Below are 12,881 nucleotides of genomic sequence, written 5' to 3' on the forward strand. Positions count from 1 at the left end.
GTGCGCTTGATCAATCGACAGATGTTGACCAAAAGTGTAGAAACTAAATAAATGTGTAATTGTGGTCACCACCTTGTCATCTGATACTAATATCGAAAGTATGGGAAATTTATATTTTAAATAGTTTTCACTCAAAGGTTAATTGAAACCTATAATATATTATTTTGATGTTTTATCATGGTATGTTGCTTGATGCAACTACTGTACATATCATTTTGTGCATTGAAGTCACTTGGGTCCTTGTTTTAATCTTTCTAGTTTCATAAAAAGACAAAGAAACAAATTCAGCTCATTCAGTCGGACATATTTATTGACTTAAACATTGCATCATTTTGAAAACATCAAAAATGAAGTCTCCTTGCACATCCCCAATAGAATTCTGTCATTTTAATAGTATGTTTCTTGTTCCACCCAGCCTAAAACAAAACAAAGCACAGCTATTAGTTCATTCTTGATCTCTAAAAAGAATGAAATACAACAAACAAATGTAAAAGTCATTAATCTCTGTCGTTAAAATTCAACTATGTTTAGATGTATGAAAGTGCATATTACCTCCTGGGTTCTGCCTAAGAAGGTATTTTCTAACTTCATCATAGATGAAAATGAGCAGTGAATATGGCATAGCACAGAACCACCACAATGGTCTAAAAAAAAAAAAAAAAACATGGTTAATTGGTTAAAAACAACATGTAATGCCTTTAAGCAAGTTTCATTAAAACATTCAGATTCCACGTACTTCAATGGATACATTCGGACAGCAACATCCATGCCTGGGCAGTAGGATAAGAAAGCTGCCAGAGCAGTTTCCACACACAGGCCAAAGGTGAGGACTCTATTCCTATAAAAGGAAAAATAAATAAATAAATAAATAAACAAATTACGATCAACATAACTGGGCTTATAGACAATGAAGTGGAACTGAACAAACAATTCAATCGAATAGATATCAGTCCAATGTTTTATCGTTTGTTTGATGTGTACATACTTCATTCCCTGCTGGAAGATAGAAAGCCTCCTGGTCTTGCAGATGAGCAAGTCAGTCCATTGCACAATCACAATACTGGTGAAGAAGGCTGTGTGGCATGTGTACTCCACAATCTTTCTGCGCTCATAGGTCTGCATCAGACAAGAAGCATTATTTAAAAGAAAGGCATTTTTATAGAAATGTTGGTTTCGCATCTGTCAGCTTTGGTAGAGTTGTGACACCTACCCACTGCTGGCCATAGCTGTCTTCCAGGTCACTGACGTATCTGTCTTCCCAACCAAGTCGAATTCCAACCAGATCCTTGGGTAAGAATCCATTCTCAGCCAGAATTACGAAGTAGGTAAAGAACCCGCCGACAGCTTGCATCATGCCTAAAATTGAAGTGTAAAGACATGTAAGAAACAAACAGCAATGAAGACCTGGATCGCTCTGTATGGTGTAATAGTGTGATCTTACCAATTTGACCATAGCTCATACTGATGAGCCTCTGATTCACCAGCCTATCTGTTTGCGCATTTCTGGGTTGTCTCTTCATGATGTCGCTTTCAGCAGTTTCATAGGCCAGTGAGATAGCAGGAACCTGTGGCGATAGATAAAAATGAATGCATGCACATTTAAAAGCTAACCCTTATTTATATATCTAAATTGAGTTCCGTTCCATACCATGTCAGTGCCCAGGTCAATGCAGAGAATGGTGACGGTGCCCAAAGGTAGAGGAATACCCACAAGGACAAAAAAGAGGAAGGGTGACATCTCAGGGATCTTACTGGTCAGCGTGTAGGCAATGGACTTCTTCAAGTTGTCAAAGATTAGACGGCCTAAAGTTGAAGATACATTTTAGAAATCAGTGTCTAAGTAAGCTTTATCATTCTTCAGTCAAATTAGGGTTTCAATATCAGACCTTCTTCTACTCCAGTGACAATTGAGGCAAAGTTGTCGTCCAGAAGGATCATGTCTGCAGCCTGTTTGGATACGTCAGATCCAGCGATACCCATAGCCACACCAATGTCAGCCTTCTTCAGAGCAGGAGAATCATTGACGCCATCACCGGTTACGGCTACAATGGCACCCTGATAGGAGAAACAAAGTGGATTAAAATGGTACCAGCTGGGTGAAATCCTCTAGCATCAATAGATCTGACGGTACCTGTCGTTGACACCCTTCCACGATGATCAGCTTTTGCTGTGGAGAAGTTCTGGCGAACACAATTTCTGAATGGTGTTGGAGGACCTCATCCAGCTGTTCTGAGGTCATATTCTTCAGTTCTCCACCATGGACCACACAGGCCTTAGCATCTCTAGAAATACACTTTGTTTTAGCAGACATCTAGAGCAGATTTTTTGAGAATTTTGGAATGGAGACAATAAATTAGTGGCAAAAGTAACAAGCACACCTTGGATTGACCTCTTCAATTGGGATTTTCAGACGAGCTGCAATATCATCCACAGTCTCGTTGCCCTCAGAGATGATGCCGACACCCTTTGCAATAGCCTTGGCTGTAATTGGATGGTCTCCAGTAACCATGATAACCTGTAACAGAAGATTCTGATTTATTATTTCATTTCATTGCACCGTTTTTACAACTCATCCTCTGCATATGGTTTGAGCATCTTTTTTTAACCGCTATTTGGTGTATTTACAGTGTTTTCAAGCAGATCTTGAATAATTACAACACCTTGATTCCAGCACTCCGGCATTTGGCCACAGCATCTGGTACAGCTGCACGAGGAGGATCGATCATGGACATGAGGCCAACAAAACACAGGTTCTCAGTGGGAAAGTTCACTTCTTCAGCATCAAATGCAAAACCCTCAGGAAACTGGTCATCAGGGAGGCTAAAGTGGCAGAAACCTTTAAGGGAGAACATAGAGTTGTTCATAATTCTGTAAACTACTACTCTCTGTGTTAATTTTCTTCTGCAATCATAACTTAGTAAGGTGGCTTTACCCAACACTCTTTCTCCAAGACCTCCGAGCTCTAAATAAGCATTTTGGAATGAATCTTTCATTTCATCGTCCAAAGGCTGCTCTTTTCCTTGAATTAAAATAGTAGAGCATCGATCCAAGATTCTCTCAGGGGCTCCCTTCATCACCAGCAGGTGCTTAGACTCTGAGAGATTGGGATTCTTGTGGACTGAGAGCTAGAAAAGACATGTTAAAGGGCTTATTAGAATGACCAGTTAATCTAAAAACCAATCTCCAAAGAACATCTCAACAAAAATACCTGATACTTGTTGGTGGAGTTGAAAGGGATCTCAGCAACTTTTGTGTAATTCTCTCTCATTTCAGTGACTGAACCACAGCACAGCTCAATACACTTCAACAGGGCAGACTCTGAGGCATCGCCAGCTGTGTCTCGCTGAAAAACAGATGTATTTTGAAAAAAATCTAAAATGGGCTTTTAAATGCATTTTCAATGTACTTCCACAAACTAGAGGTTAAGATAGCACACCTTAAGGACTGGAAGATGGTTCTGATTCGACAGGAAGACGGCCCGATTGCAAAGGCCAGCAACACGTGCGAGGGCGGCCCAAGTAGCAGAGGTCTTGTCAAATGCGGTTCCAGTCTGGTTCTCTGTTGTGTCTGCTATATGAATATGATTGTCAAACCACATGTGAGCGACGGTCATTCGGTTCTGGGTCAAGGTTCCAGTCTTGTCAGAGCAGATGGTGGTGGTTGAGCCAAGAGTCTCCACAGCTTCAAGATTCTTCACCAGGCAGTTCTTCTTTGCCATACGTTTGGCGGTCAGGGTCAGGCACACCTATGTGAATAAACACACATTTAGCCATCATTGGAATCTGGAAATATGTATCATAATTATGTATATTACTCTGACTTACAGTTACAGTGGCAGGGAGACCTTCAGGTACATTAGCGACAATGATTCCAATCAGGAAGATGACCCCTTCCAACCAAGAGTAGCCAAGAATTATGGAGAGAATTAGGAAGGTCAAACCCAGGAAGACAGCTACACCAGTGATGATGTGGATAAAGTGCTCGATCTCTTTAGCAATTGGCGTTTTTCCACCATCCAGACTGGAGGCGAGAGTGGCGATACGACCCATGACAGTGCGGTCACCGGTGTTGATGACGATCCCTCTGGCTGTACCTAGTGAATATTATCATGTTAAAGCACCATTTAAGACATTTAGTCATCCACAAATGTTGTAAAGATATTTGAATTTTGTACCATCAACACAATTGGTAGAAAAAAATGCAATGTTTCTTGTCTCCAAGGGGTTTTCACTGGAAAAGTCAGGAGTGCGAGTCTGAGGCTCAGATTCTCCAGTGAGGGAAGAGTTGTCCACCTGGAAAGGAAAGCAAGGAGCAATGTTTCGTGATGTTTTTTTGTTTGTTTTGTTTCTTTTTTTGTCCCTTGAAATTCTTTGGTTTTTTTACCTTGCATCCCTGTGCAGAGATAACACGAATATCAGCTGGGATTCTGTCTCCACCTTTGACCTCCACAAGATCACCTGCAACTACTTCCTCAGCGTCGATGATCTTTTTCTCTCCGTCACGTATAACCAGGGCTTTCTACATGACAGTAAATGTACATACACATGAATATCCTTTGTACATTGTAAAAGCTATTTTTGTATTTTTTGTAGTGAATTTACATTTTTATACCTGAGGAATGAGGTTCTTGAACGAATCCATGATCCTAGAGCTCTTGGCCTCTTGATAGTATGAGAAGCATCCATTGACTGTGACAACAAAAGCAAGCACAAGTCCCAGATACAGCTGCAAGAAAATAAGATAAATAGTCATTAATTTGATTCTTTTATCCAAAGTCTACAGTACACTTATTAGGAGACTAATACTCTGGGAGGAACCTCTTATTAAATGCATGATGCATCAGTTTAGATATTTAATGAATAAAACACACTTTCATGAAAATAAATAAAAATATGTTGAAACGAAGAACATTTTCTCTCATACATTGTCATTCGCTGGTTCTTCTGCTGAGGCAGCCTGGATGGAATATGCAAAGAAGCAAAGAAATGCACCAATCCACAGCAGTGTCTGGAATCCCCCAAACAGCTGTCTGCAGAACTTGATCCATTCTGGAGTCGTAACAGGTGGAGTCAAGGCATTTGGTCCATCACGGGCTAAGACTTCCTTTGCTCGGAAATCGGTCAAACCCTGCCACAAGTTATAAACATGAAGCAATTAAAGATGTTCATAAATAATAATATCACATGCATGTGGCTAAAGATCCATTATACAGTGCTCTTTCTAGCTAAAGGCAAGTTATGCTCTACAAAATGTACTCACACAAATGTTTGGAAATAGAAATAATGCATCATTATTCTTACTCACCTTGGTCAGATCAGTGCCATATTTTCGGTTAAGTTCATCGAAGGTCAACTTGTGGTCTTCCTGCAAAGACAAAATAAGTTTGAAATCTTAAAACTACACTATTTAACAAATGGTAAAGCCATATTGCCAGGATATTTCTACTAATATTTAAAAACAAAACATATATTTATAAAGAAAGTTTAACATGGGGCTATTATTTATTTAATATTTCTGCTTAAATGGATGGAAATTAAATGTTAAAACGCAGTGAAAGTTTGCGTGTCTTATCGCGTCCGTTTTTCTAAAGAATAGAAGTGAAGCATTTCTAGACACTGCCGAACGAGGCATTATCTTGCTGTTTAGATCTGAGAAACATTATGCCAATGCAAAACTGCACAAAAAATGAGAATCCACAGAGGGCTGTAATATATCCAGCGATGGTCCACATTTATTAGAACTTAACTGTCCGTAACTGCGTGTTAGACGCTTACAATGTAGTAAGTACTGACAATTTTAACAACATGTTCTGTAGAGGAACGCATCTGCCCATTTTTTTTTTTTTTTTTTTTTTTGGATTGTGGTGTTACCAACAAATGATGGGTTGACTTAATCTTATATATTTCTAGCCTTACAAATGTGACCCATACTTCGACCTTAAAGATGTTATTTTTTTTATTATGAAAATCCAAAACAATTATCTGTTGAATATGTTGAATAACTTTCTTATACTGACTGCAAAATGTTTCATCCCTAAGCAAAAATGGCTTGAATCTCCTCTTTCCTTTTTTCTTGCTGAACTTGATTCTGTTGTTTCTTCTCTTAGACTGACAAATAACGAAAAGAGCGACACATTTTTGTTGCATTATGATCATTTTTCTAAAAGGATGTAATTTATTTTTATACTTTTCTTTTCTATATGGATTGCACAATCATTTGATGTACGCAAATGCAGATTATTATTATTTTTTTCCAGTTTTTGTTTTATGACTGTTCCTTGTTGGACTTTATCAATGTCTAATTTCCCTGCTCTTGTATATGAGTATGTACAAGTTTTGCAATAAAAAATAAAAAATAAAAAAGAAGCGCAGCATACAATTAAATCTGACATTTTTAATCAGTTATGATTGTGTTACTAACTGCCTTCGTTCTGATATTTTAATCATTAAAAATAAAATAACCCTGACAGCCTTTTTAATTTAAATACATTTGCCAATTTATATTTGATTTTTTTTTAAGCCTATATGTTTTCATTTGATGAAGGAAATGGTGTAGCCCCAAATGTATATTTACACACTCTAAAGTTCCAAAATTTATGAACTGTGTAAATCCAACTGGGAAAAAAAAGTCAGAAAGTTCAAAAAGCGTGAATGAATGAATTAATTACCAGTTCCACTTCTTTTTTCAGTTCCTCCATGTCCTTTTTGCTCTTTTTCCCTTTTTTGGGCTTTTTGACCCCATCTTCTGACGTCGCTGCCAGTTTGTACATATCATTCCCTGTCTGTAAAATGTAAAACAATCAAGATAACTCATACAACCAGATCTCCCACCAAAAATAAAGCAAACAAATTAAGCATCTTTAGCTGACTTACTCCGAGCCCCATTTTTCCTGCTGATGTCCACCACTGCAGAAGTCTGGTCTCGCAGCTGGAGACAGAAGTCTCTGTGTTTCCAAACCAGATTCACAGATTTATACCCTGCCAGCTCACCTGTTTAATGGGGAGGTGTTCTGGGAAAATTAGGGAGGGGTTTGTCAGGTGTCATTTGGTTTTAGCATTTATTTAACCTTCATTTATACAGGTAGGTCATTTCGGTGACACCCAGGTGAAGGACTGGTCCATTATCGTCTTATCAACAGATCTATGGCTTGTTAATAATAACTCACGACAAACAGCTTGCTTTAAATGTTCGTTCAAGCCCTTATTTGTTTAGTTTTTGCTATTTATTAGGTCTCCTATGAAGCATTTCTATGGAATTAATTGCATCCTGGCTTATTTTGATCATTGTTAGGGTTAAACGACTGTGTAAATTGTGTTCTGAATCCCTCAACATCTGATAAATCAAACCGCTTCCATGTTCAAATGTACATTTGTGAATGTAGGACCTTGTCAGTGTTAATGCTGGAAAAGTTTGCAATCTGCAAGAATTTTCTGACGAAATCCTAAACTAAAATGGCAATTATAATGGATAAACTAATGACCAAGATTGTCTGAATATGAAACTTGTTTAACAGACTTACTTGTTAAACTGTGTAATGCATTTGAAATATTAATATAATCTGTTGTGGTATTTATTCTGGGATTTGTTGAACTAAATGTTAAAAAGGAATGTACAATGTTTTATATCAAGCTTGTTTCATTTATTGAAGATTACTGGAGTATGTTTTGCAAGAAAATACTTTTGAAGTCTTTCAACTTTAACTTCTTCATTTTAATAGCAATTTCTGAGTAAAAAATATGTCAGAGTAAATCCAGGGTACTGAAATACTACTCACATTGCTAAAAGCCAAGATGCTGTTAGAATAGAGAGGTTTATTTACCATATTACTAAAACTGTCTAACTATGGATACTCTTGTTCATGGCTAAAACACTTTTGGGTTACTATATTTCCGTCAGCCATTTAGTGTTCAAATAAATTTATAGCTCACTTAAATTGATCATATTGCTGAAAATGACCAAAATCTGTAACATTTAAAAATGATTCATTGTGTTTAGTAAATGAAAAAAGGTTTCGAAACCATTTACAATGCAACTTTGTTGAGGCTATAACCAAACTCTGTTAAGCTGGTATTACATCCGGATTTTCTTTCTTTTCTCTCATGGGTTTGTTTAGGCAGGGTTGAAGATATAAAATGTAAATAAATAGATATCCACCTTTTTTCCCCCGAAAGTGTGGGTGCAGCCATTTGTAAATATTATGGGTCTGGTTTCTGGTCTCATCCGCATCCAGCTATTTATTGGTGTGTCTTACCGTATCATTTTAATGCTTTATCTTAATTATGAGCACACACTGGTTTGTCGTGCAAACAGTTTCACAATTTACTGCACATAGTTATTCTTCTCGTTATTTGCCTATACCAGAAGTCTCACGCATAGGCTTACTTCCGCGTTAAAGAATAAGGTGGATACGTTTAAAAAAAGCAACAATGTAAAAAAAAAAAAAGTCTCACAGCCCTCATGTCCTTCAAACTGTCTTAAACATCCTCACTTATTGTCACATCATTAGACAGCTGACCGGAACAATCAGTTTGCATTTGAATAACAGTTTGAACATTTCTATGTGTTGTAACCTGAATCTAAGGACAGGGTGTATCATAAATAAACTTTCCAAGACGTATTCTCAAGGGTAAAGGGAGAGTTCATCCAATAATGAAAAGTCTGTCATCATTTACTCAACATCCTGTTGCTCTAAACCTACATGCGTTTCTTACTTCTGTTGATCATATAGGAAGATATCACGAAGGATATCAATAACCAAATAGTTCATGTTTTTTGTTTTTTTTTTTGGAAAAAAAAATTCACATTTGATCACAGCAATGATAACATAAAGGACAAGTAAACAATGACAAGAGCAACAACACCTTTATCGTGAGGTAGGAATAGTTATTCTTTTATTTTTTCTTGTATTACAAAGATAATTGCTTTAGACTTTCATAGTAGAGGTGTTTGATGAGAATGAAAACTAGGCGATGAGGGACTGAATTGCAGTGCATTCAGTAGATTGTGCTGGTATTATATATTAACATATTGATTGTTAAGCTGACAAATCGTTTTTCTAAAAAAAAAAAAAAAAAAAAAGTAGAGAAGTTGAAAGTTGTAAAAACTTTTTTATACAGTTTTATACATCTATCGTTAAAGTCTTAATTTGTTAAATCCCTCTGATTTACTTGTTAAACTCTGCGATGAATTTGAAATATTATTATGATCTGTTGTGGTATTTATTCTAGGGTTTGTTGCACTAAATGCTAAAATGGAAAAGACAATGTTGCTTCTTTTATTCGTAGTACACTGTAAAAAATGTTTTTTTTTTTGAAGACTGTTGAAGTATGTTTGACAAGAAAACTCTCTTTCAGTCTTTAAATTTTGAGCATTTTCTGATTGAAAAATATTCCAGAATAAACATTCTTAGCGTATTGACCTATTATTATTATTATTATTAATTGACATTGTTAAAAGCCAACATGCTGTTAGAATAGAAATAATAGACAGTAATTATGGATTATATATGTTTATTTACCATATTACTAAACTATTTAGCTATTTTTACTCCTGTTCATAGCTAAAATGTCTTGGGTTACTATCCCACCCATTTCTATTAAAATAAATACACTAAAATACATTTAAATACATTTGTTTCATGCTAAGTATACTATTTACATATTTATGTACTTTGTAAAAATACCTTGCAACTGTAGCTACTTTTAGGACACTGAACTGCTAAATTAGAACTAATTTGAACTTTAATTGTTTGGAAGTAGTGCTGAAGTCCAACTAAAGATGTACTGAAGTATTTTTGATTGCGCAAACGTGGAACTATTGTAAGTATACTTTAGTTACACTTTAAATATTTTGCATTTAAAGACTGATATTAAACAGAGATCAAACAATCTTTATTGACAGTGACATTAAAACACATTTTAGGCTTAATAGTAAAAACTGCTCATTGTGCATTAGTAATACTCCAAATAAAGTTGAATTATCATTTTTATATTAGTGATTATGTCAATAAATATTTTAATAGATTTGAAATATACTTACGATTTAAGGAGAGACACTTTAAGGAGACACACACACACACACACACACACACACACACACACACACACACACACACACACACACACACACACACACACACACACAAACACTAATAGTTATCACCTTACTTACCCAGATGATTGATTACATTGATAATTGCAAATAAGTTTTGTTACAAGTTTTCTAAAATATAAATTATTTAATAAAATATGCTCTCATTTGCATTCATTTCTAGAACAAAAAGTCGAAACACTGGATGAAGTCAGTTTGGAAATTCTTGTTTAATTTTTTGACATATTAGAGTTAAATGTTTTTACAGAGGGGATCTCATTTTGTTACTCCATAATTCAGAACAAAACTTTGAACAGACAGAAAACGGCCTTTAAAAATATGTATTGCAATTGAAACCTATTGACACAAATGAATAAAGTGATATAAAAGAAACATGAAAGTTTATTTTGGGAAAATACTTTATGAAAAAAGCAAAAAAAAAAAAATAATTCTAATTTGACAGGTGCATGAATGAATTGATGTATGAAAACGTTTTAAACGTCCACAGGGTTTATTGTCCTCATAGTGCTTTTTGGATCTATTTTTTTAATCACTGTTGATCACAACGAAGATAACGTAATAACAATGTAACAAGTAACAATGACAAGAGCGACGACACCTTGTATAATGAGGCAGGAACTAGTTGTGATTCGTTTTTATTATTATTATTATTATTATTATTATTATTATTATTACAAAGATAATTGCAACAGACCTTCAGGACAGTGCCATATTTATTTTTGCTAAGAATGAAAATGAGGTTGTGAGGGAATGAAGTATGATGTGTTCAATGGATTGTCCTGTGGGTTGTATTTAACAAAATACTAATTGTTCAGCTGATGAATCCTCTTTCTGAAAAAAAAAAGAAAAAAAAAAAAAACTTTAAGGAGACAAAAACTGTACTATATTTTTTTTTACAATGTGTGTCATTTTAAAGATTCTCTATTGTTAAATTCCTAAATCTCTCTGATTTACTTAAACTTTTTCAGAAATTTTTCAGGGTGGCAGAAATATTAGAGATTGTACATCACTTAGTAGTTTTAAAACTGCACTTAAAATATGACTAAAGAAGAATCAAGTATGTCATCACTGATTTAGGTTTTTTACGTAATGGATTGCTGTAATTGTATGTAACTGCATCATGCCCAGGTAATAGATATTAAAGATATGCAGCAAATTAGCTATCTAACTACACTCTTAAAAATAAAGGTTCCTAAAGGGTGTTTTTGCAGTAATTCTATAGAAGAACTATTTTTTGGCTCCCCAAAGAACCTTTAAGTGAACAGTTCTTTAAAAAAAAAAAAACATTTTTAAAATTGCATAAAATTCAAAAGAACCTTTCTTGACTATAACGAGTCTTTTCTGCATTTGAAATGTTCCATGAAACATTGTTAAACTCAACAATGCATTTCAAAAAAGTAATATAATCTGTTGCGGTATTTATTTCACTGTTTTCATTTATTTCATATATATATATGTATATATATATATACACACACACACTCATTCATGGCTAAAATGTCTTGGGTTACTATTTCCACCAATCTCAATTTTTTGATTAAATGAATTTCTAGAAATAAATATACTAAAATATATTTGAAATCTATGCTATAAATACAGTACATTTTGCACATTTATGTACATAATAAAAACACCCTGCAATTGTTACATTGCTAAATTACAACCGCTAATTTTGTACTTAAGGTCACTCTGTAACACTTTACAATAAGTGTCATTTGTTAACATTTAGTTAATGTATTAATGATACATTTACTACACTGTTTATTAATCTTTGTGTCGTTTATTGCTTGTTCATGCTCACAGAACATTAACTTAAGTTAACAAACACAACTTAAAATACCTTTTAAATGCTGTATAAGTAGTGTTTATTCTTAGTTCATGTTAACTAATAAACCTTATTGTAAAGTGCTACCAATATACTCCTGTTCATGGCTAAAATTCCACCAAACTCTATTGAGTATTCAAACTGATTTTTAGCAAATTTAGTTCCATTTAATTAGTAATATTGCTTATTTAGTAAACATGAAATGTTCAAACCCGTAAGCTGGCATTTCACCCTGAGTACTTCTTTCATTCTTTTTTTTTTCTGGTGGATTTGTTTAGGGTTGAAAATATCAAATTAAACTATATTAATATACTTTGAAAAAAAAAAAGGAACTGCTCTTTTATATATGCAGCAGTGATAAAAGAGTCGCATAGCCCTCATGTCCTTCAAACTGTCTTAAACATCCACACATATTGTCCCATCATTAGACAGCGGACCGGAACCATCAGTTTGAGTTTAAATACAGTTTGAACATTTCTTTGTATTGTAACCTGAATCTAAGAACAGGGTGTAAATAAACCTTTCAAAACGGTATCTCAACCTCCAGTTGTTCCAAACCTGTGTGAGTTTCTTACTTCTGTTGATTATAAAAGAAGATATTATGAAGCATATCAGTAACCAAACATTTTTGGAAATTTTTTTTTTTTTTTTTTTTTTTAATCACTATTCACAACAATGATAAAACAAAGGGCAAGTAACAATGACAAGAGCAACAACACCCTGTATCATTATCATGACGAAGGAATTAGTAGGAATTATTTTTATTTATTTATTTATTTTTGTATCAAGGACAAATCATTGCTGCAGGTTCAGGATAGCAGCATATTAAATGTTTGATGAGGGACTGAAGTACAATGGATTGTACTGTAACTTAACAACATACTGATTGAACATATCTTCAGTTGACTTTCTGAAAAAAACTTGAAGTAGATAAAACTCCATAGTT

At 34.6% G+C, this 12,881-nt stretch overlaps 1 protein-coding gene across 2 annotated transcripts; it reads right to left on the minus strand.

Moving 5' to 3' along the window:
* Window positions 1-387: 387 nt before the first annotated feature.
* LOC141336376 (sodium/potassium-transporting ATPase subunit alpha-1-like) lies at window positions 388-12,670 on the minus strand. 2 transcript variants are annotated; one of them, XM_073841960.1, is made up of 22 exons: window positions 12,655-12,670; window positions 6,668-6,777; window positions 5,305-5,364; window positions 4,924-5,127; window positions 4,612-4,725; window positions 4,384-4,518; window positions 4,175-4,292; window positions 3,825-4,093; window positions 3,437-3,745; window positions 3,209-3,343; window positions 2,933-3,125; window positions 2,661-2,836; window positions 2,379-2,515; window positions 2,132-2,282; window positions 1,887-2,055; window positions 1,649-1,803; window positions 1,442-1,565; window positions 1,211-1,356; window positions 986-1,116; window positions 737-838; window positions 553-644; window positions 388-416 (listed from the first exon to the last, which is right to left on the minus strand). In XM_073841960.1, the coding sequence occupies exons 1-22, from the start codon at window positions 12,668-12,670 to the stop codon at window positions 388-390; spliced, it is 3,075 nt and encodes a 1,024-aa protein (XP_073698061.1). The 2 variants fall into 2 exon arrangements, with proteins under 2 accessions (XP_073698061.1, XP_073698060.1); XM_073841959.1 differs by lacking the exon at window positions 12,655-12,670 and adding an exon at window positions 6,873-6,884 and having other exon boundaries at window positions 6,668-6,781.
* Between the last annotated feature and the right edge of the window lie 211 nt (window positions 12,671-12,881).

The sequence above is a fragment of the Garra rufa genome, chromosome 6 (genome assembly GCF_049309525.1).
Source record: "Garra rufa chromosome 6, GarRuf1.0, whole genome shotgun sequence".
Lineage (NCBI taxonomy): Eukaryota > Metazoa > Chordata > Actinopteri > Cypriniformes > Cyprinidae > Garra > Garra rufa.